Genomic DNA, 26,147 nt, shown 5'->3' with positions numbered 1-26,147 from the left:
TTTCAGGAAACAGCCCCGAAAGAATTTTCTCGACGATTCCATTTATGTATTTTCGGGCGCTGAATTGGAATCTGAAATTTGCTGACACGCAAGAGGGCGGCTTCACCCCCAAAACCCCCAAAATTTCTGCCTTTTTTCAATTATCCCATTTTATCTCGGGAAGTGTTGAGAATATCACAAAATTACACTGAACAAAAAGTGTAGAGAATTTATTAAGCTCCATTTTTGAATAGTTATTTATGTCGGTTGAACGCATTTTTCTCAAGATATGAGCGTGGAAGCAAAACGCTTAAAAATGCAGCTTTCAAACCACCCTCAACCCCTTAGCCACAAGAGTTAGGAATGGGGACTCTTGATATGTTCTCCTTTTAACTAGTCTCAACAAAGCTGCAAATTCAATTTTTTTTAATATTCCCTCTAAATCACTTTGTCAATTGGTCTATTGTTGCAAAATGGAGATTTCACACTCAACACTAAAGCTGCTGCAAAAGGTGTAGGGAAATTCGTAAAAGTGTGAAATTATACATCAAATCGAAGAGAATTTAATGCTCTGAAAGCTCATAATCAGCATGGATTTTTCCCATCGATTTTTTAAAAGTTATAAGAGCGAAAATAGAAAAAATTGGTGGCAAACGTATTTTTTTTCAAAAATGTCACACCTTCAAGAGCGGTTATCTTGAAAACTAGAGGAGATATGAAAAAAGGTGTAAATCAAATGTTGTAGTAAATTTTGTAAGCTTTAATTTGTTATAAGACAGTCAAGTCCTTAAGATACATAGTTTTTAGTTTAATGCGAGAAACCAAAAAATTGTACTTTTAAACCACCCCCACCCCCTTAGCACAGTGAGTAGGGGTGGGGACTTTTGATATGTTTACCTCCTTACTACCCTAAACAGAACTGTGGTTTTAAAAAATTGTCTTCCAAACATTTTCATCTATACCCTTTTTTAAGCATTCATTGCCTGGACTAAATGTAAAATAAGTAAATACAGAAAAATGAAAATTCTCGTAGATATGACTTGGCTGGCTCAGAACTATCAGGGCCGTGTAATAAATATTGGTTCAAGTGTTTCTTCCTCTTGATCTCTTCCTCTAATTTTATTGGACAACTAGCAGGTAACCCGTGCTCCGCAAGGGTATATTTTGAAACTTTACTGACTGAAAACAATAATGAAATATTGGAAAATTGAAAATAGGCATATAACCATCCTCGGTTAATAAAGAATCTTTAAGCAAAATTTCTAGTCAATCAGTCCAGTAGTTCATACGTGATGATGCGTCAACCATAATTTTCCTATCCCGTACGTGTATAAGCAAGTTCTTTCCATTATTATAGTATAGATGATGGGTGTATGGATGATTTACCAGTATCTTTGAATGAGAATAACTTTTGAACGGTTTGAGAAATCGGTGCGGTTTTAATAATTTATTTTTTCTTGAAATTCTGTTTAGAAATCATGTATCATATGACTACCGTACCTTCCAATTTAAAAAAAAATAAAGCTGTATTCAAAATGGCGGTTCCAAGATGGCGGACCAAAATTTTGATGCGACAGATAACCAGTTATTTTAATTCGAATAGGATCTCCAACCCGCTATCATCCAATCTCCCTTTTAAAAGAAATGTTCAGATGTTTCTATACAACAATTGGAAGCATGACAAATTGAAAACTTGACGTGATGAAATCTTGAAGAATTGAAAATAGGCCTATAACCATCCTCGGTTAATATGCAAAATTTCAAAATAATCAGTTGAGTAGTTCAAACGTGATGATGCCTCAAACACAATGTTCTATTCCGTACGTGTATAAGCCAGTTCTTTCCTATAGATATAGCTATAGATAACTGGAGAGGACATAATACTTGAAAAACCCACAGTATCATATTGATTTTTTTCAATACATCAATTTAAGTATCGATTAGATCCTCCTCAATTTGAATCAGGCAGCCTTTTGTTTCCTAAAATCCAAACAAAATATTCGTTTCACTCCGAATTTGTCTCTGATATTACCTATAATAACTGAATAATATAAATAATTATTACTAATTTTAGTGTGATCTATTCATGTTTTTCCTATGATTTCCAATAATTCAGCATGAAACCTATGTCCATTTCATTTTTACTGGTGACAAAATTTTACATTTAATTATTCGATAAATAGTCCAGTCAAATGGTCGTTTTTCAGGAAACAGCCCCGAAAGAATTTTTCTCGACGATTCCATTTATGTATTTTCGGGCGCTGAATTGGAATCTGAAATTTGCTGACACGCAAAAGGGCGGCTTCACCCCAAAAACCCCCAAAATTTCTGCCTTTTTTCAATTATCCCATTTTATCTCGTGAACCTTGAGTTTCTCAAGAAAAATCATTCTCGACAAAATTGAAGAGAATACGATTTTCAATAAATTGAGTGGTCACGCAGGATTCTACCATTTTTGGTTCCGGAGCTACGAATTTTCAAAAAAGGGGTATTTTTTAAGGGGTTTTCAAAATTATGCAAACCTACCACTTCTACCCTATAAAACATGAATATTTTTCCAGTATAGATAAAAAACCACACATCACGTAAAAGAACAATTCATTATGAACAGGATTCCTTAGGAATTTTCGAGTTTAGTAGTGGGGGGAGATTTCATTTTGTTAGGTGAATAAATTTTGTAAAAAAATTATCGTGAGGTAAGATACGTTTGATTCAAAAAATCAAGAAATTCGCGATATTTCCCTCATTTTCATAGTCTCTACAGTTTTTCGATAATAAACAGTCATGCAAGATGGGTTTAAGGCAACGTAGCTTATAGAACATGTAATTCTCTTTCATTTGAGCCCAATCGCAAGTTTCTATCATGTATCTTACTCGTTTTAGAGACTCTTGAATAACAGTAAAATCGCAGAAAAAATGAGAAAATGAAAATTATCATTTTTTCAATTAGCTGTCACTTTTGAACGGTACTGAAATCAGGAAAACGATTCATGGCAGCGAAAAGAGGAGAGAATTCTCTACAACCTTGACTACTTTTTCGATTTTTTATCTGAAGTGTTCACAAGATACGAGACTTTGAATATACGAGACTGTGGTAATGATTAACGTATCAAAATTTTTTCGCATATTAAAAGTTGCGTATCTTGTGAACACTTCAGATAAAAAATCGAAAAAGTTGTAGAGAATCCTCTCCTCTTTTCGCTGCCATAAATCGTTTTCCTGATTTCAGTACCGTTCAAAGTGCGATTTTACTGTTATTCAAGTCTCTAAAACGAGTAAGATACATGATAGAAACTTGCGATTGGGCTCAAATGAATGAGAATTACATGTTCTATAAGCTACGTTGCCTTAAACCCATCTTGCATGACTGTTTATTATCGAAAAACTGTAGAGACTGAAAGTGAGGGAAATATCGCGAATTTCTTGATTTTTTTAATCAAACGTATCTTACCTAACGATTATATTTTTACAAAATTCATTTACATCACATGAAAAAGGAGATTCTGTTCTTTAAATCAAGACCAAGTAACATTTTTTATCATTTCTGGTTACCGAGATACACAGTTTTGAATATAGAAATTGGTCATTTTTCTGTGTATTTAAATAGGGGCTAAAATCTAGAAGGAAAATTGATATATGGGCTTTGAGGTTTACGAGATTGACATTTTTAGAATCTATGTGCAAAATTTGGAGATCTAAATCATTCCCGTTTTCCGGTATGCAATCCAAAAGTTGACATGTTTTGATGCGAACAAACACAACCCTATTCTCTCTTATTATGTAAGTGTGTCTTACAATTAATTATTATGCTTTTTTTAATTGATAAATCATAATTTTCATTTATTTTCTGCCATTATCTTTTCTCTCTCCATTATCATTAGTTCATGTATTATGCATTTATTCGACTGTTATTAAGCCGCCTTCTTTTAATCTTTCAATTCCTCATTCAAATGAGCTGTTCTCTTAATTATTTAAATTTTTCTCATTTACTTCAGCATCTTGTCAATAACCTTTATATTTAGTCATTTGCAGTTTTTACATCTTTCATACAGTATTGATAACTAAATATCGGTGGACCGACTTTCGCTCTCGAGTACAAAAGCACAGAAAATTTGTAATGAAAGAGGAAATTATAATATATTTATAGTTTATATTTATTTATTCAACAATTTACTTATTATTTTTACGTTCCTTGCCCTATTACCATAGGTAAGGAAAGTATTGCTTTCCGAAAAAAATTAAAGTACCCAAATTTACAAATTTCTATACGTTTCAAGGTCCCCTGAGTCCAAAAAAGTGGTTTTTGGGTATTGGTCTGTGTGTGTGTGTGTGTGTGTGTGTGTGTGTGTGTGTGTGTGTGTGTGTGTGTGTGTGTGTGTGTGTGTGTGTGTGTATGAGTGTATGTGCGTCTGTGTACACGATATCTCATCTCCATAGATCCTTTTTCAAGGATCAATTATTATCCTCTCAATGTCCTTCAGCGATTTTTCTCAGGGACCTAGTGCAATCGAATTTTTATATCATAGACCTACTATGTTCCTAATTTCGTGAGAATCGTTTGAGCCGTTTTCGAGATCCGGCTACATACAGGCATATAAAATTATGTATATTGGGTTGGGTAGGGGGGTATGGATGATTTGAAATAACAGTTGCACACTCATTTTTAAATGAAACTCAAAATTTATTTTTTTAGTGTGTACCTTTGATGTTGTTGCCATTATAAAAATTGAAGGGAATTTTTAATATCGGGGCACCGAGCTTCGCTCGTTATTTATTTATTGACTATTGATAAACCGAACACAATTCTTTAAAATGATTGAGAAAGGACTAACAGGCTCAGCCCAAAACTGTTTCTTCCCCGAATTTTGATTTATACTCTATAAATAGTCCAGAAAGTAGGTTATGTTCCATACACTTGAATTCAGGTTCAATTTTCAGTCCAAACATTTGAAAACAAAAGATGTTATAATTTAGATTATTTACAAACCAAATTGAATAACAAAATAACCCTCACTAATAACTTAAAATTGTTAAAAAATAATGATTAACTTTGAAAATTATGATATACTCTAGTTTAGAATGATTATCATGTCATGTCAACAAATCAGACTATTTTGATCAAGTTGATTAAAACTTCTAGATAATACTTCTCGCTGATTGATTACACAGCTGGAAATAATTCTGTTTCTCTCCCACACACGCATCTTCTGTTTCGACAGACGACGAAATTATCATCTGTTTTTCCAAGGATGAATAATTGTTATCCTTTTCATGTCCTTCAGCGAGTTTTCCCAGGGATGAGAACTAGTGCAATCGAATTTATATATCATAAAACCAAATTTCGTGAAAATCGTTAGAGCCGTTTTCGAGATTCGTTGAACATAAATAACCAGATATAAATAACCAAATATAAAACTATAAACATACAGAAATCGCTTGCTTAATATAATAGGAATAAAGAGGAAAAAATCAAAACATTGATTATGTACGAAAAATGACATCTGTTAAATGCTGTCCGTTTATGTATGTATGTATTTATTTATTTATGTATGTCCAACGGATCTCGAAAACGGCTCTAACGATTTTGATGAAATTTGCAATAGGCTATAGGAGATTCTTGATATAAAAATTCGATTGCACATGGTCTCATTCCTGGGAAAACTCGCTTAAGGACATGAAAAGGATAATAATTATTCACCCTTGGAAAAACAGCTGATAATTTCGTCGTCTGCTGATAACGGAAGGTGCGAGTGCCTGTGTGGGAATGAGATAGAATATTATGTTCAGCTGTTGAACTATTGCAATCAATCAGCTGATCTCACGAGAATTATTATCTGGCAATTATAGATTAATCGACTTGATCACCATACATCTGATTTGTTGACATGACCAACAATATGATTTTAATTAAGATCCATTATTTTTTCATTCATATTAACAAATATTGTAGCTAACATAGTATATTATCATTCTAAAATCAAAGTATATCAAAATTAATAATTGTTTTACAGTTTTAAGTGATTAGTGAGTGTTATTTTGTCATTAAAATTAGGCTTGCCAAGCTGCTTGCCAACATCCGTAAAGGATAGGAACTACAAGAAGAAGATAGATCTCCACTCTCTCCTTTACTCATTTGATTTCTCAAATCATTATATCGATATTCACTCTAAACTGTCAACATTCTTCATTTAAACATCTTTATTTTCTAATGTGATAGTATGCAAATCGAAAAACGTCTATAAATGTCACAAGTTAAACTTCCCGCAAACCGTTCTCTCTTCCCTGATTTGAATATCACTACAGATGTTAAAAATCATTGTTATCCAGTTATCATCATTTATTTTCATATTGTATATGATATTCAACCGCCAGAAAGTTGAAATTATTCATGTCTCACTAAAAAAATAAAACTTGCAAAACGCATTCATAAACAGCAAAAATGAATCTAACCAACAGTATAAGCAACTCATTCAATTAACAAATAATCAGAATTAACGAACCAAACAAGTTGAATTATTTCAACATTGGTGAGTAATGCTGTATGAAAAATGTGAAAAGCATTTTGTTGAACGTGGATGGTGAATGTTGTTGCAGAGGAGCTGCTGGGCGGGGGCGGGAGCGCAGATGCCGAAATGGACTTTGCCACTCTGTTCGGTGAGCTGCACGACATGAAGGAGAGGGTGCAGGCGATGCCCAGTGACCAGCGGAAGGCTTGTGCCGAGCAGGTGGTGCTTGCCTTCTGGAAGGCCATTGGCGGGGACAGTGATGAGCTTGATCTACCCGATGACGAGTAATCTGCCTCACAATCAGGATGGTTTCACATTCACGCAAATGTCGAATACACGACTGTGGTTACAAAGATTCGAGAATTCATTCTTGCCTGGCAGATTATGTGGTCGTGTACGTTTTCGCTTATCTGGCCTCGGTTAACCGTGAGAGAATGAATACTCTTAGTACTTATGGAAATGCTTCTACATTAGCCTGCCAATGTGTGAACACTTTCATATGAATCAATGGCATTCTTCCTCGAACGCATAAATAAATCTTTCCTTGAACGACGTCATTTTGTCAGTTTGAAGTTAACAGCTCTTCTTCAGCTGTTTATTTCTTCAGATCAGAAGCAAGATCTATAGGTCAGACAGGACACCAATGTTAATCATGGAGCGACTATATTGTGTCTAAAATTTAATCATTCAGCGGCTATATTGTGTCTTGAATTGGGCGGCACATTTAAAAACGAATCAAACTTAAACAACCTTATTCCTGGGAAACCCGAATAGTCTAATTCTGTTGGGAGACTTAAAATTTGGAGGCGAGCGATAACGCTAGTATATTATATTAAAATAAAACTTGAACAAACCTCTCAAGACTCATTATGCCATATTGTGGCTAGCTGCGGCAATGCATGTGAACGTGCCCTTACCTCTTTCCGAACACCTTGTTCAGAAGTTGACAACTCAAGTAGTTGCGCTCATTGAGATGAATATAACAGGAGATGACTCTCACAGAGGCAGTAACGTTTCTTCCAAATAGATTTTAGTATCAATACAATATATTGTTCTCTACTTTATACAAAAATAATAATCTTTTTCTAGGTAATGTTCATACACTAGACAAATTGAGGCTCTTTTTTAATAAAGGACGGCAGGATGCATTTATGCACAAATATGAACTTAGCAAACAAAGGTTGTGATCACATTTAATGCGTATCATTCAATGTCTAATATTTGAATCTGAATATTCAATGTAATTTCTTCAATTACATATTTATGTATATAATGTCTACATACACTTCATCAGAAACCGCACATTCTCATATGTACAGAGACGTTGAAAGTGCACGTCAGATCATACCTGAGCCGAAAAACAAAATTTGAAAAATGCCATCGACACACGTTTTGACTTGCATGTAGCTGCTTACACTGAGCGCAACCAGCAAGTGCAAACTCTTTCCAGGTTTTGTTTTTAATCTGCACTCTTGGTTATGCATAAACAAGTTTGTACTTGCACATATATACGCATTCAATTTGATCACACCCTTAGCCTCGTGAGGGCACAGAATGGAAAGTATCAATCGAAACTGCATTTTACATGACACCAAGACTTGAGTGCACCAAGATCACGTCACGTGACTGCGCCATCTTGTTAGAAATTACAATTACCGCTATCCGGGTCTTGAACGGGTCGCGGCAGTGAACGAGACCGATTGGCCCGGATTAGTAAAGTGAACCGAACGTACCATCTCTACTACTATTACAATGCTGAACTTACTTTCAAGATGGCGGATTTTGGCGTCAAGATACTAGCTGACTTTCCATTCTGTATTGAATTCTGTGGTGAGGGACTCTATTCCTGGAATTGAGATCCCAGCCATGTAAGAGAATTGGCAGTATATAATATTGTTTGAAAACCATCCTCAACTTACTGTAGATGGTCAAGTTACAAGAAAAATCTTGAAATAGCATTTGTCTTATGGAGACCTTGCTTTTTCTCATGTTTGATTGAACAATCTATACCAACCTAACAAAATTAGACGAAAACCTGGTCTGGCTTAGCATGCATCAATAGCAAACTGTTATTAATACTGTATATCTCCTGTTGTAAATATCCCAATGATTGCTCCGTTGATTCTGATCATTGCAAGGTTCAAGTCTACCCTACTTGTGTTTATCCAACTGCAGGTTCAAGCCTGTTGAATCGTTCTTGTCTGTGATCCAACATAGAACTTGCTGTTAGTCGTGTATATGATTTGGGTAAAGTTAGAGCGAGTCGGGCAGTTCTACTAAACTCGCGTCAGTATTGCGGAAAATTGCAGCGGTAGAAATGTTGTAAATGCGGACTTCAGCTACACTAAGCAGCTTGTGTGGTCACGTTCCGGCAGTAACAATAATTTAGCAGCAGAAAAAACTTCCAGGAAGTGCGTCTGTTCACTATCTCATTTCTCCTATTTTGGTGCGGCATTCTGCTGAAAAAATCTGCCGAAGTTTGATGCCTCTCTGGCTCTAACCTAAGGGTGAAAACAGCTAAAAATAACGTTACGAAATTAAAAACTGTTCCATAAAAATATTTTTGATTGTTATACAATGAAATAGAAACACTTCACATTTTTTTTTATTGGATAGGTTCATTTACGCAGAACTCCAGTTTTGATGTTCATGGCTTATTATCAGTGCATTATGGTATCGACGTCACTTCAATGTTAAGTTTAACTGTGCAGAAGTGTACATTTAAACTGTACTCGCCAGTTCATTCCAATAAAATTGAGTAAATCAAGAAGTAAAATTGGATTTTAACAAATAAAAGTGAGTGAATAAAATCAAATAAACAGCATTTGCATCATATCATTAAAATGGAGTGCCATTTAAACTATCAAGTTTTATGTAAATGTAACCTTCCTAGAATGAGTATTTCGTCTTTCTTTCCGTGTTGTGGTAGATATTGAATATCATAATATAAATAAAAAATATTGAAATTGTATAACCTTTGATTTAATAAAACATTTAGAATGTCTCAAAATGTTATACTAAATCAATGGCTGTGACAATTAAAATTAGTCTTTATTACTTGATAATAATAGCATAACTATTATTGTAACTTTACTACTTTAGATGTGCAATTTTTTATCTGTAATCTGTATTATATCTCATTCTTCCTGTGTAAATTACGTATCTATTATGTTGAAGTATTGTATATAATGTTGTTAATAAATAATTCATTAGAGGCTTAACCCTTTGTTTATTACTATTGTTCCCTAAAATTGGATTTGAATGCTGGCTTCTGAATCCGGTTTACCTAAAAAGACAACTCAATTTGCTTGACTCAACCCTTTATTTACTTCATATCTCAAATAAAATTTAATGGCATTATTTGGTGATGTCTTTCATGACATCATCACCATCATCACTTTTATTGACGGCCGACTGTTCACTCTTCAAAGGCTGAGTTTCCATTTTTCTTTTCTTGGGTGCGATGTAACTGCCCATACCAGCGGCTCTCTCCGATTCTTCTATTGAATACGGCTCCAGTTCTAGTGCTTTCAAGCGCCTCTTATGAACCTTCGTTCTAAAATGATCGTTCATCGCTTCATCACTGATAAAATAACGCCTGAAAAAACAACAAAATATGAATTTCAAGCTAACAATTTACAAAATGATAAAAGAATTCTGAATTGATAAAAAAATAATTCATCAAGTACAATAATACAAATTCCCTACAAGGATAGTGCAAGGATAATACTAAATCAAATATTTATGCCAAAAAATGACAGGGTTTGCATTAGAATTCCAACCTATGTCTGTAGAAAGCAAGACTGAGATTATCATAACAGTTAAAATTTATACAATTTATTATTTTTGAATTGTTTACTCAATTTAAAAGAGTGAGTATTGACGAAAGCATGAGCTTAAAAAAAGGAATAAAAAACAAATTAATAAAAATTGCATTGCCATCCAATTCCACGTTATTTGTTATAAGCCGGTGTCATTGTATGGATGTGGTTCAAGGCTGAATCCTACCTTTACCATTATTATATAAACTTATTTCTCTCATAAAAATATCATAAGTCCCCACCCCTACCCCCTGTGCCAAGGGGGTGGGGGTTGTTCAAAAGTACCCAGTGGATTCTGCCAATCAAGCGGGAATCCTGAATTGAGTGATGTGTGTGGTTATTGTGTGTTTTCACCTCTCCTCCCCCGTTCCTTCTAGTGAAGAAGGCTGGGAGAGCCATACTCCTCCCCCTCCCAATACCATAGCCACCCGTTCCCGGGGCTGCTAGTCGATCAGCACTCCAGCTGCAGCGGTGGTCAACGTTAGACCGGTGGTCAAGGTTAGACCGTTCCGTTGTTACGATCCATGATATGCACAGTGCGTGTATACGTTCCGTGAAATAATAATAATAAGAATGTTTATTTCCATTAATATACAATTAAGCAATCTAATCAATAAAATGTACAAAATATTCAAAAATACAAATTACATTTTTTTCGGAAATTAACCTACTCAACTATGGGAAACCCATGTTCTAGAGCAGGTGTAGTATTAATACATTAAATTTAGAGTGGGGGTGCAAATACATTGGGTAAGTGAGCTCACATGTTGCTCGAATGTTTTCTATATTATGTTTTCCAATTGTTGTGATCCAGTTTTCAACTTCGCATTTAAATTTTCTTGAGTTTTCTATTATCTTGATGTGTACAGGAAGTAAATTGTGGAGTTTTGGTGCTAGGTGATTCAAGTGTCATTGGTATGTTGCCTTCCTAGCCACGTTCGTGATAAGAAGGCTTCTATTTCTCGCATATAACTCTAAAATTAAACATCTTACGGACATTTCTATACAAAATTGAAGCTCAAGATAAGAAAAAAGAGAATTCAATGCTCTACAAATGAACGATGAGCATTCATATTTCTAAGATGCATTGTTGGGGAGTTAAAAGCCCTGAAAGAGCTTAAAATTTTATTAAAACCTGTTATTTCCACACTTTCAAGAAAAAATGTCTCGAAAACTGTTGGAAATATCACAAAACTCCACTCTAAAAAATTTTCAAGAATTTATGAAGCTCTATTTTTAAATGGTTGGTCATGACGGTTGAATGCATTTCCTCCAAGATATAAGCAACAAACTGAAAAATTCAACTTTTAAATCACCATCATCCCTTTAACACAAGAGGAGGGGATGGGGATTTTTGATAATGTTTACCTCCTAACTGGAGCAAACAAAGCTGCAAAGTCGAAAATTGTGTTCTACCTGGTATCAGATTTTAGAGCACAAAATCACGCCCAGAGGTATTTCGAATTATATAGGGACCGGCATATCGAACTGACGATTTTGTAGTAATTGTTATGTTGGCAACACTGTCATTGAAAGGCGAGAATGTACATCGACAGGTCTATTCTTGCCATTTCAGTAGCCAGTATGTCGTGGTCAAGTGAACATCGAGCGTTTGTGATTGAAGCTTATTTTAAAAATAATTACTCAGTTTTCTTAACACAGCGTTTATTTCGCAGACATTTCAATTTAAATCGACACGCGCCTATTCCCAGTAGTATCTTGTTGTGGGTAAAGAATTTTAGGAACACAGTGTCTGCTTTAAAAACGAAACCAACAGGATGGAAACGGACTGTGAAAACGCCTTAAAACATTAACGCGGTAAGAGTAGCTGTTACATGCATGGTCTCCACGACGTTCAGCAGCAAAACATGCAGTTTTTCTAACCATTTCTGATCAAAGTGTACGACAAATTCTTCATTCGGACCTGAAATTCCATCCGTATAAGATAATGTTTGGACTTAGCCAAGGCCTTTGATACTATTCCTCACATCTTTCTCTTGAGAAAGTTGGAGGGTATAGGTTTTCGTGGCACAGTTTTGAAATTTTTTGAGAATTAATGAAAGACAGATCACAAATTCTGACTATAGATGGAAAAACAAGTAAACTAACTTTAACTGAGTTCGGCCTTCCACAGGGAACGGTTCTGTCACCAATTCTATTTCTCCTCTATATTAATGACCTATTGAGACTTGATATAGCTGGTTGTCATTCGATCTCTTTTGCTGATGACACGGCATTGGTCTTTACTGGTTCAAGCTGGGATGAAGCTAAGCGCTTGGCAGAGTCTGGTCTCACACGTGTTAAATCATGGCTTGAACGACACATTCTTACACTGAATGCCAATAAGAGTGTATATATGGTATTCTCACCAGCAAAGAGCTCTCTCTCCAGAGATATTCTGAATACTGGTATCAGAATACACTCTTCAATCTGTCTTGAACGGGAAAGATTGCGGACTGGTGATGGAGATTGTGATTGTCACTCATTAAAAAACGTGAAAGAAATTAAATATCTAGGAGTCTTTGTAGACTCTCATCTTAAATGGAATGCACATATAAATAAAATGTGTAAGAAAATAAAACACATAATTCACAAATTCCATAGATTGAATGAGCTCAATGACCCAACTATAATAAAGATGGCTTATTCAGCATATGCCCAGTCCATATTGCAATATGGTATTAGGGTATGGGGTGGAGCATTGGACATCCATTTTAATAAAATCTCCGTAATTCAAAGATATATTTTAAAAGCTGCACTTGGAAGACCAAGACGATATCCCAGCCATAGCCTTTTTGCAGAGTTCCCAGTTTTAACAGTGAGACAACTTTACGTGAAAAACTTAATTCTAGCCGTTCATAAGTATAAAAATTTCTTTGAAACTAACATTCCGTCGTATAATTTCCGTTCATCATCTCATTACCGCATTCCTAGAACAAATTTAACAGTATGCCGCAGGCAGTTCATATACATGAGTAATAGATTGATGAATATTTTGCCAGACCAATTAATCTCAGATAGATTTAATAAATCAGCCATTAAAAATATAGAGAGATGGATCAGAAGTAACAATGTTTTTCGCCTCATGTATAGTTAGAATCTACTTTATTTAAAAAAACTTTTTCCTTTGATATTATTTTCACTAAGTTATATTTTTTCAGATATTATATTACTACAATTATTATTATTCAACTTATTTATTTATTATTACTACCATTCAAATAAAATGTTTAATCATCTTTTATGTTTATGTTAAATTAAATGAAATCTTTTGGTACTCGTTGCTAGCACACAAACTTAGGTTTTGCTGGCAACGCCAATTAAATTTTAAGTTAAAATTTTATTTTTATTCTGTATAAGTATGAAGTATTTGTTTTATTCATTATTGTTATCATTATAATTGGCAAATAAATGATTTTGATTTGATTTGAATGTTAGTGCAACAACTTAATGTAAATTAATTTTTTTTTTTGTTATTTTGTTGTATTAAACCGCATTTGATGAGAACAGCTCAAACAGTGTACGACATGACAAATATATGTATAGGGTTTCATGTATATTATCATACAGTCTATGAGTGGGGTACGGCAGGGTAACCATTCTATGTCTTGTGGGGTATCTGTGTGAAATGCTATCCTCCATGAATTTCTGGTTATTACTGTAAACAAAAGATGCAATATCCAAAAAATAAAAGGCTGAGTTTTTTGAAAATTTGCCTACATGAAACCCTAGATTCGGCTCCATCATAATTCTGATTGCTTTCTTTTGCTTACGAAACATATTCTGATTGTTTGTTTGGCTGCTACCCCAGAATAAGATACTGTATCTGATGACATAAAATAGCCATGATAGACAGTTAGTGCTGTTTCTCTATTTGCCACTAGTTCGTATAGCACGAGACGATTTCACATACAATGCTTTTACACTGCTATCTAACTTAAAATTTCCCTGCAGGTCAACACCAAGAAATCTAATCATCTCAGCAGCACAAAATTCCTCTCCTGTTACTGAGTAAAGAGTATGTACAAAACTTCCAGAGCCCCCAGTAGAAAATTTGAAATGATGGATTTTCTTCAAATTTAATTTTAAAAGATTACAGCTGAACCAATGGCTAAGGTGGTTAAGAGCCTGCACTGATTTTCGCTGGACTTCATCATCATCATCATCATCATCATCATCTTTACCCTTCACAATCACAGTGGTATCATCTGCATAGAGAAAGAGTCAGAGCCAATACTACGAGGCAGGTCATTGATAAAAATATTGAAAAAATCGACCCCTGAGGAACCCCAAATAGATTTATTTTCCAATCAGATGTCTCTACCCCGCCACTTCCGTTTGTCAGTCAAACTGACTGCCTGAAATTTTCCAGAGAAATATGAATTAAAAAACCTGGCTGCTTTTCCCGTAAATCCATAAAATTCTAACTTATTCAGTAACAATAATTCATGATCGAACATGTCGAAGGCCCGGGAGAGGAAACAGAAGAGGCTAATGGCACTCTGAGACCCATCCAGCGACCTCAACATGCTCATTACCACATCAAAAATTGCGGACTTTGTTGAGAAACCCTTTCGAAAACCATACTGTTTCTCATTAAGTATGGAGTTACTTTCCAAAAATCTAGTAATCTGATTAAAAGCAGCCCTTTCAAAAATCTTATAGAAAACAGTCAGCAGCGCAACATGGCGATAATTTTCAACATCTTTCCTATCCTCTTTCTTAAGAGGATACAGGGGAATAGAAGGGGACATGAGATAAGAATGAGAACGGCCTGACGTACTGTTTCGGGCTCCTGTTTATTCGAAGATAACTCAGTTTAGATATTTGGCTTTGGATATTGATATTTGGCATAAAGTTAATAGAAGTAAATTTGCTTGTGATCACGAAGTTTCGATTTGATACGAACGATAGTTTTTGTGAAATACGTGAATATAATTTTGTTGTTCGACATGATTTCTCAAGGAACGCGAAGCAAGCAGCTATCCGGCAAAGATAAGGCTCAAGGTAACAGAAGCCCGGCTAGAGCGCCTCGACCCCGCTCCTCCTCATCATCATCCACCAGTGAGTGGAAAACAGCCGAAAAGAGTCGTCCTGACCGATCGGCGCAAATTGAAAGGGACGGGATTGACGATACGCGAGGACCTGACACAGAGGCGCAACGACTTCTATCGCAGCGTAGCCAGGAGGGTTGGAGTGCGAAATGTATGGACCACTGACGGATGCGTGATCTGGAGGGAGAATGGTAATGTCCTGTCTGGCGGATGGGAGCAGACAGTTGATGGACTAAACTGACATAGTATAAGCACACCAAAACAGTAATAAGCATAGTATATCAATCAATCAATCATTTATTGTCAAGGAACATAAAAATGTTACAAACAACGTCATTTTCTACAACAGATTATACAAAGACCGACAATACAATTAGTAAACAGTAAAATAATACAATATAATAATAGCAGACACTTAGACGCCTAACACAATTTACAATATATCACAGTTAGCTTTGGTCAGACAAAAAACTCTCTCACAGTATACAGGCACCTTTCTATTAGCAAATCCCTCAAGTGAGTCTTGAATTGTGGAACGTTCATCGTTCGAACGTCAACATCAAGTTCATTGAATAGCTTTACCGACATGTATTTCCAATTTTTCTGAGAGCTTGTATATTGATTACTCTCAATTCTAACATTAAGACTGCTTCTTGTGGGGTAACTATGGATATCACCATTTAATCTAAAACTACTCAGGTGCTTTTTAACATATAAACAACATGAAAACACATAAAGTGAAGGCAGAGTCAATAACCTTAATCTACGGAATAGCGCTCTACATGAAGCTCGGGGTGGTTCCTTACAGATAATTCTTACAGCCCTCTTCTGCAGTCTGAAAAGTGTGATAATTGTGGAACAGTTTCCCCACAATTGTATGCCATAAGCTAGATGACTAAAGATATGAGCATAATACACACTCATAAGAACATCATGTCTAACAATATGTCTCAGCCTGCGCAATACAAATAAACCTTTGCTCAGCTTCCCAGCTATGTATGTTATATGGCACTTCCAATTTAAATTAGTGTCTAGCATAAAACCCAAGAACTTTAGATAGCCTATGTCGGTGGACCTGGTGTTGAAGCTGAACTGAAGGTCGTTGGTTTTTTGTAGGTTCAAGCTTAAACTGTTTGATGCACACCAATCTCTTATAGCCAATGTGCTTGCTTCAACCACTGTATCAACACTTTGTTTATCAGAACCATTCACTATTAGACCTAGATCGTCAGCAAAAAGGTAGGGTTGGTTGTCAATGTGACAATTGCTTATCAAACTTGGTAAGTCATTTATGTAGATGATAAATAAAAGTGGCCCAAGTATGGATCCTTGTGGCACACCAAACTTAACGACTTCACCACTTGAAAATTTACCATCTCTACAAACAAACTGCAGTCTATTGGTTAGGTATGAATGAATGAGGTTTACTGCCGCGTTTTCAAGGCCATAGTATGAGAGTTTGTTCGCTAAGATACTATATATATTAGCAGTGTACAGATCACCTTCCTACGCCAGCATAACAGAGTTTTTAGAGGACTTTGAAACAGTGCTTGGTAGACTGAGAGGTCAACTTATTATTTGCGCAGGAGACTTCAACATTAATACGCTACAGCCACATCAGCATTATCAACTTGATGATTATTACGACTTATTGAGTGAACACGGTTTGAAGAACTGCATTAAAAAGGCTACCAGAGTAACAGCGGGAACGTCTTCTTGTTTGGATCATATGTTGACCAACTGTAAAAGTAAAATCCATCCAATCGTGTATCACTCGAGTATCACAGACCACTTCATTACAATTCTTGGACTGGAAGAACATCAGTTAGACAAAACAAATGGGGATGAACAGAGCTCAACTAACTGTCAACTCTCAACTAACTGTAAATCTGTCAACTTGAACGGCTTGAGGAGAGGACTGCGAGTGGAACAATGGACGGAGGTTTTTGAGTCAAATAACACAGACTCAGCTTACGAAAAGTTCCTAGAAATTCTACAAAAACATATGGAGAGCAATACACATCATTACAGACAAAAGAAGAGGATCAAGAGCATAAAACCATGGATAACACGAGGACTTATCTCAGCTATAAGAACAAGGGATTCTCTAAATAGAAGAAGGAAGCTGGACCCAGAGAACGGAGAACTCGCTAACTACTACCGAAGATACAGAAATACACTGACGTCACTCATCCAAACTACAAAAGAAAATTATTTCAAGATGCAACTAAATGAAGCAAACAATGATGTAAGGAAGACATGGAAAATAATCAAGGATGCTACAGATTCAGATCAGAAAAAGGATATACAACTGAATGCTTTGAAAATTAATGGTGACATAGTCACACTGAAAGATAATCCTAGAGAACTATTGAGTCATGTAAATAATTTCTTTGTTAATATTGGAGAGAGTATGGCTAACAAAATATCTGAGACTCTGAATAAAAATATTAACGAAATTATAGCAGATAATGTACCAGAATTGCATGTACAGAATAATATGTTTCTTTTCCCCATAGATGAAAAGGAAATAATAAACACAATTGATTCTTTACACATCAATAGTGCACCAGGCCTAGATGGATTAGATAACAGGACCTTGAAAGGAATAAAAGATTTAATTTCTAAGCCTTTAACTCATATTTTAATCTGAGCTTGTTATATGGTACTTTTCCAAGAGCAATGAAGCAAATCTGTGTCAGACCTATACATAAAGCAGGCGATAAACTAATTATTAGTAATTATAGACCTATTTCACTGATTAGCAATGTATCAAAAATTTTAGAAAAACTAGTTAAATCAAGATTAATAAGCTTTTTAGAAATTAATAATATTCTTTCTCCTAACCAATTTGGCTTCCGCAAAGGTATAAGTACAGAATTAGCTGTACTAGAATTATCAAAATTTGTAACTAGCAATTTAGAAGAAAAGAATAAATGTCTAGCAGTATTTTTAGATTTAGCAAAGGCCTTCGACTCTGTTTCCCATGACTTATTAATAAAAAAGCTTGAGGCAATAGGTATAAGAGGAGTGCCACTTGAATGGTTCAGATCCTACCTCAGCAATCGACAGCAAAAAACAAAGGTTGAGAACCATATGAGTGCAGAGGGTTCCATGAAGTTTGGAATACCTCAAGGAACAGTTTTAGGACCAATTTTGTATTCGATCTTTGCAAATGAGTTGTGCTCCATTCAAATTCAGGTAGAGTTATAGCCTTTGCTGACGATACAGCACTCCTTTTTCAAGGAAAAAACTGGGAAGAAGTGTTCCAAACAGCAGAGATAGAACTCACAAAAATCACTAGTTGGTTAAGAAATAACTTATTGTCATTGAATTCAGAAAAAACAAAATTTTTAGCTTTTTCATTAACAAATAGCACAAAACCACACATGACAACAATGAAGCTCCATAATTGTGATAGAAATTGTAACAATAATTGTAATTGCCCACTAATAGAACGCTCTGACAATATAAAGTATTTAGGAATAATAGTAGATGATTCATTGAAATGGAACAAACACATAACATATACAACTGCCAAAATAGGGAAGCTTATATACAAATTCTATCAATTAAGGCGTATCATAGACAAAGAAATGTTAAAAACTGTATACTTAACATTAGTTGAATCTCTTTTAAGGTACGGTCTGTTAGTTTGGGGTGCAGCTAACTTCAGTTTTATAGATCCATTATTTAAAACTCAAAAACGCATTTTGAAAATAATGGGAAACAGGGAAATCCAGTTTTCAACTGTAGAATTATTTATAGAAAATAGAGTACTCAGCGTTAGGCAATTGTATATTGTTGTTATTAGGGTATATGAAAAAACATCAAAATAGGAACCATATCATAAATCATAGCCATAATACTAGAATAAGAGAACGTTACAATCAAGAAGTACCAAGAATGAATACAGCGTTTGGGCAAAGATCACTAGGATATTTAGGGCCTAAAATATCTAATAGAATACCATTAGAAATCAAAGGAGAGGAAAATTTCAATAGGTTCAAAAGGAAAATTAGACATTGGTTATTCAGTATTGGGATACAAAGTAGTGAGGAACTAATAGTAAGTAGGATTTAGATTTTAGCAGTATTCTTTTTAAATAAGGTAGTTTATATGTAGAAAATAATACCTCGGTTTAGTATCTTTGTACTAGGTGATGCTTAGGGTAATAGATATAGTTTTAGTTTTTTGGAATTTTTGTATTATCTGTTGTAGCATAAATTAGTATTAATTTGATGATAACCTCGACACATATATTATATAGTGAGGTATCATTTTTGTAAACACTGAATATTGTTATATTATTGAAAATATATGAAAAATATATATGTAATGTATATTCTACTGACTCAAATGCTTTGGATTGATCATAGGCTCTAAGGTTGACACGTCTATTATGCTCCAACTTTTCAATAGCATCCTGAACAAGCTTCAAAACAGTGTCACAAGTACTCAGGTTCTTACGAAAACCATATTGGCTTTCTGTCAGTATACTGTTTTTTTCGAAATAACCTACCAATTGTTTGTGGAGCAGCATCTCAAATAATTTAGAAATTATTTGTATTATACAAATAGGTCGGTAATTCTCTATGTCAGACTTATCACCCTTCTTGAATACAGGGATCATCTTCACCCTTTTCAGTTTGTCAGGGAAAATCCCCATGTCCAGACACTGGTTGAAAATGTGGGCTAGAACTTCTGAGATTTCGGAAGCAGCCGTTTTCAGTATTGAAGAGTTAAGGCCATTCACATCCAGACAGTTGCTGTTATTCATTCAGTGAATTGTGTCAAAAACTTCTTCCACGGTGAAATGCTCAAAGATGAACTTTGATTCTGGCTTTGGCACTTCTGATAAGTAGTAATTGGAGTCGAAAGTACTCTTAGGAATGTTTTTGTTCTGGGCTTCTATTCTATCTAAGAAGAATCTGTTTATTTCATCACCGGACAACTTACAGGAACTATTTAATGAAGAACTATTCCTACCAAGATGCCTATTAACTACTTCCCATGCAGCTTTAATTTTATTTTTACTTTCTTGTATACATTTACTATTGTAATTGAGTTTAGCTAGCTTCATTTCTGATCTGTATTGTCTTCTAAGTCTGTTGTATTCTACCTTGATATTATCGGTTCTAAGTGTCCTAAATTTATGAAATAGCTGCTCAGATTTAAATTTCAAATTTCTTAATTCAGGTGTGTACCATTTATTTTTGGCTGCCCTTGAACCTGTCCTCTTCTGTAGCAATGGATACGCTGTGTCCACAGCCCTCAAGAAAAGACTGTAGAACTTGTCAACTTTCTTTTCAATGTCTACCAATTCATAAACGGCTATCCAATTTATACGTCGAATTGATGCTACAAATATGCACGTTCCATAATCGCTAACCATTCTTGATAGGTGTATTCCTTGTTTCTTTTTGGCACCGGATTTATTATTAATTCTCACTTTAAGGGTTAGAGCCAAGTGATCGGAGAGAGCAGTATAAACAATTTTACTTTCCCACCTAGTGTGATGAATATCAGTGACAATGTTATCTATACATGAACCACCTGTATGTAAGTTTGGTCGTGTCGTCTCTTTCGTTATGATTCTTAAGTTAAAACTGGCCAATAAATTTAAAAGATCATCTCTGTACTTGTTTGCTACGTTGAAATCAACATTGAAATCTGCGCCCAAAATTATATGACAGTTGAAAGTACATAGGTAATTTAATATTTCATGCAATATGTCCAGAAATTCGGAGAAGTTACTTGACAAAGCGCTGCTCGGTCTATAAATGGAAACAACTATTACACTCAATGCTGGTATTTTAATTTTACAAGACTCACAGATCATTTCAACGGACAAATCTTTCACCCTCTGCATCTCCCTAGGTTCAAACTTATCATTTACAAATATAGCAGCACCACCATGAATCCTATTTGATCTGCAAAAATAAGAACCTAATTGAAAATTTTCTATTTTTACGAAATTTAATTCATCCTTTTTTAACCAATGCTCGCTTATCATCACAAAATGGGTGTCATTGTCATTTAGAAGAGTCTCAATGTAGTCAATTTTGTTACTTAACCCCTGAACATTCCACGACAAGAAGTTGAACACAGTGGACTGACCAACCTCCATATTAAAATTAGTCGAGCTTATATCTAAATTATTTCTACTACAATTATTTTTGTCATAGTCTAAGTTACATAGATCATTATGTACAAGTCTATAAGCAGAGTTACTCTCTTTGTCAGTAATTCTCAGTTTAAATTAACATTTCTTATTGAATTGGTGGAAATATCACGCTCCACAGATGAAAATTCAGTTCCTGAATTATTATGGACAGGTAAGACAGAAGATACCAACTGATCGTGAGGTGACTGTGATGAGATGTTGTGATCACCGTCGTCCATCCGGTGGGGAGTCTCGTCTCCAAGATGAAGGGCGCCAGCCGTCTCCCCAAGATCAATGCCGGGAGGCTCTTCAGCCAAAGGGGTCGAGGCTGTTGTTATGGAGTACTGGTAATCAGGGTCGGGGACTATCGCATTTCCATCGTCACAGTTTTCCATTACCTCTTTTAATTGGCGTTTTGATTGACTTTTACCGATTACAAGTTCACTGAATAATTTCCCTAATAAGCGCTTTCCTTTTTTCCCATAGTGTAAACCTCCTTTACTAAAGTGATACCTGTGCAATTTATCATTGAAATCACCGTATACAACATTCAATTTGCCAATGTACGAGGAGAGTCTGTTTGTGATTGAGGCATTGATGAATTCTATGTCATCGTTCAGGTGAGGTTCATCATATCTGCAGGGAATCGAACTGATTATGATGTTTGTGCTCATATGGCTTATATGGTTGAAATGCTCTGAATGAATAATGGTGAGTGATAAACTATAATCATCTAGTTTGAACTCATTTTATTTCATCATTATTATGGTATATTTTTCGCCTTATTTATATTATTATATAGAAGTTCATCTTATTGTTTTTCTCCATATGATTCAAAACTAATTCTGCCTCTTATTTTTCCGTTCATCACAAATTTATAAAATACTTCATTTATGACCTCCAGCTTCCCATCTGCATTCAAATTTTCCATGATCATTCCATTCAACAAAGTTCCTGATCCCACTTCTCCTTCTGATTATCGGCCGGTCGGCATACTGACTGTCTTGTCTAAGGGTCAGGAGAGGCTTGCTCATAAGCAAATGAGTGGCTATATTACTCGGAAAGGAATCATCAGCGAACATCAGTCTGGATTCCGAGGAGGACACAGCACCACATCAGCTTTGCTCTGTGTCTCAGATGACATTCGAATGGCCATGGATAAGAGACAGTCTACACTGATAGAATAGAATAGAATTGTTTATTGATCAACAAATATAACATAATATATATGGATCGTGTCAAGTTAAAAACTACAAATAAAAAATAAATAGGCTATAATAGGTACAGTCATGCCATGAGAAAATGTCTTAAATTAGTCGCGACAATAAGTTATTCCGTACAAGCGGCAAAACAAGGTGAGTAGTTCATTCTCATTTTAAAGTTAACATGTGTAAATTTAACATTGCAATATTTGACTATCGAGATATTCCTCTATTGTATAGAATGCGTTACGTCTCAGCAGTTCTTTTACTATTCTCTTGAATTTGCTGCTTGGAAGACTTCTAAATGTTAAGGAAGTTTATTGAAAAGAATAACCTGCTGGTATTTATGGCTTTTATAAGTCTTGTGCAGCCTTATAGAAGGTTTTATCAAGTCAAATTTATTTCTTGTGTTGTGATCATGATTTTCTTGCTGTTTCATAAAGTTATCTTCATTTTCCTTCATGTAAATTAGATTTACATAAATATACATACTAGCAAGGGTTGGGACGCTAAGTTTCTTGAAAGCATCTCTACATGACTCGTTGAATTTGAGTCCTGCAATGCATCTTATGTAGGGATGTCAATCCCGGGATCCCGAATCCCGAATCCCGGGATCCCGGTCCATTTTTGATACCTAACTATCCCGGGATTTTTCAGCCTCAATCCCGGGATTTTCGGGATTGGAAAACCTGAAATTGTGAATTATTGTGTTTTTCCAAAAACAATTCAATATAGAATCACATTTACGGTGATGAATATGTGTTTTTCATAACTAATTTATTTTTTAAGTGTTTGACTAATTCATTCTACAGGCACAGTCTACAGTTGTATACACATAAACATAATATACATATACTGTACTCTGTACTGGCTGAATAGAATTCGCATTATCGGTTCACATTATTCGCAGAATGGTTGTTAATTGGTTGTTATGTTTTTACGATTGTTTCTGTTTACACAGCACCAAAATTACCAGTCTAGACGGCGCAATATTTGCAATAGCGTAAATATCATTTCCTTGAAATGCACTTAGAACTCTGTAAATAATTCAGAAATCAGAAATAAACAAGCAGTAACTATTCACTTTCTGTCTAATTATTCCTCTTCTCTTTTTCTATCATAAGTAGAATATCTAGTTGAAGTTTATATAGTTGGCTCTACTTAATTTAATTCAGTAGTGCTTCAGCTTTCGCGTTGTTCGGTCGGTATCGCGCTAACGGTCTTATTAATAAATTTCCTCATTTCCGGTCTTACAAAAAGTATTCTATTTTATTATTAATAGCCTATAATTATTTCTAGTGATATTATTTCAATTTGAAGTGATAAAAGTGTGAACTCTATCCCGTCCTGATGGAGGATACAAATGTTTTTGTTGTACATAAAAAAGACTCTGATGAGTCATCAGTTTGGAATAGTTTTCTAACTTCCAAGGACGGAAAAAGTGTTCAGTGCAAATCGTGTAAGGCAGTTCTCAAGACTCTGGGTGGATCAACTAAAGGTCTTCACACGCATTTGCTAAGTAAGCATAATAAAAAAGTATTAAACCAAGCTAGTGCTGCTACTTCTGTCTCTTCTTTCTGTCAACCCACGAAACGTGAAGACAAGAATAAAAGGAAAATTGAAGACTACTTCAGCAGTGGAAAAGACTCCTTGGATGAGGTTTTGGCTCGTATGACAGCTTTAGATGGTCTACCATTCAGTGTCTTCATCACTTCTCAAGACTTGAGAACTCTTCTCATCGCAAAGGGGTACAAGGACTTACCATCGTCACACATTACAATTAGGAATAGAGTAGTGGGCTTCAGTGATAAGATAAGGAATGATGTTATGAGAAGCATTAATGACTTTAAATTATCTGGTGAAAGGTTCAGCTTATCATTCGATGAATGGACATCAACCAACAACAAACGTTATATGAATGTCAATGTTCATGGACTTAGTAAGAACTGGAGCTTGGGAATGTTGAAAATTAAAGGGTCATTGACTGCAGAAGCTTGCGTGCAACATCTTAAAGTGTTCCTGGAGAGGTATCATCTGTCATTGAAAAGTGATATTGTCGCTATTGTTACTGATGGCCCAAATGTCATGCTCAGAGTAGGAAAACTAATCAATGCAGAACATCAACTGTGTTTTGCACATGGTATTCATCTAGCAGTTTGCGATGTTCTTTATGAAAAGGATCGTTCTATGAAAAATCAAAATGAAGAAAAATCAGAAAATGCAGAGTCAGAAGAAGAAGAAGAAGATTATGATCAAGTAGAGACTGAAATTCGTTCCTCAGAAATGTCTTCATTTTTAGAGGAAAATACGGACGGTCCAGCTGAGATTACAATTGATCTTAATCTCAATACAATTATATCAAAAGTTCGTAAAATCGTGAAATTCTTTAAAAGATCACCAACAAAAAATGAAACAGTTCTCCAAAAGTATGTTAGGGAAGAAGAAGGAAAAGAGCTCACTCTACTATTGGATGTAAAAACTCGGTGGAACTCGATGTTGACGATGTTGGAACGATTTGTTCACCTGAAAACATCCATAAAAAAGCATTGATTGATCTCAATAGAAGTATTGAATTGACTGAAGATGAGTTCACTGTAATCCATGAAGTTGTTAAAGTTCTCACACCGATCAAATTGACTGTTGAGGCTCTTTGTAGGCAAGATGCCAATTTGATAACTGCTAATGCAGCAATGAAGTTCATGTTTTCGTATTTGGAAGCCGATTGTTCTTCTACAGGGTTCTCAGAGAAAATGAAAATTGCTCTCCAGAAACGTGTAGCACAGAGACGTAAGGTAGAATTGTCTGGTGTACTCAAATATCTTCAGAATCCGCAAAAAAAATGAAGTAGAATCTGAGTTCATTGAACAAAATTTCCCAACTCCAACACAGAAGACTATCCGTAATCAGATTGTAAATTGTATTGAAAGATTGAAGCTCGAAAAAAAATATTCAGAGACGGAGCACAATGATGCTGAATACAGACGTGAACAAGAACGAAATGAAGAATCGACCGAGAAAAGATTGAAATTATCAACTACGATGTTGAAATCTGTTCTTGAAGCGAAGATTGAAAAGAGCATGATATCTGCTAATCCCGAAACGCAGAATAAAAATTTAGATGCTACGTTGAGAAAAGAAATGAGCCTCTTCGAAAATGGTGGAGTGAAAGGACATCATCTGGAGCTGGTTTACAAATATCTTTTAACAATACCTCCTACCAGTGTGGAGTCCGAGAGGGTATTCTCTGCTGCAGGTTACATGTGTAATAAACTCCGGAGCCGGCTCGGTGACGGAACACTTGACGCTTTAATTTTACTTCGTCGTCATTTCCAAAAGATGAGAAGGTGAGGAAAACTTGAAATTTAATATTAGAAAAAGATCAAGATTGACATTCAACTTTGAAATTTCTCTTTCTCCAA

At 35.2% G+C, this 26,147-nt stretch overlaps 2 protein-coding genes across 2 annotated transcripts in view; one reads left to right on the top strand and one right to left on the bottom strand.

Moving 5' to 3' along the window:
- LOC111050835 (alpha- and gamma-adaptin-binding protein p34) overlaps nucleotides 1-9,706 on the top strand; it is a 36,850-nt gene extending 27,144 nt beyond the window's left edge. Inside the window, exon 6 of the mRNA XM_022337202.2 lies at nucleotides 6,574-9,706. Within this exon, the coding sequence (XP_022192894.1) occupies nucleotides 6,574-6,773 (200 nt within the window). The 3' untranslated portion in view covers nucleotides 6,774-9,706. The remainder of the gene's footprint in view (nucleotides 1-6,573) is intronic.
- Nucleotides 9,707-9,784: 78 nt separating this feature from the next.
- The window catches only part of LOC111050826 (zinc finger protein 593 homolog), a 30,794-nt gene continuing 14,431 nt past the window's right edge, over nucleotides 9,785-26,147 (bottom strand). Inside the window, exon 3 of the mRNA XM_022337189.2 lies at nucleotides 9,785-10,083. Coding sequence (XP_022192881.2) covers nucleotides 9,843-10,083 — 241 coding nt within the window. The 3' untranslated portion in view covers nucleotides 9,785-9,842. The remainder of the gene's footprint in view (nucleotides 10,084-26,147) is intronic.

The sequence above is a fragment of the Nilaparvata lugens genome, chromosome 2 (genome assembly GCF_014356525.2).
Source record: "Nilaparvata lugens isolate BPH chromosome 2, ASM1435652v1, whole genome shotgun sequence".
NCBI lineage: Eukaryota > Metazoa > Arthropoda > Insecta > Hemiptera > Delphacidae > Nilaparvata > Nilaparvata lugens.
Note: the sequence above shows the minus strand (reverse complement) of the source record. Positions and strands in the feature narration are given on the sequence as shown.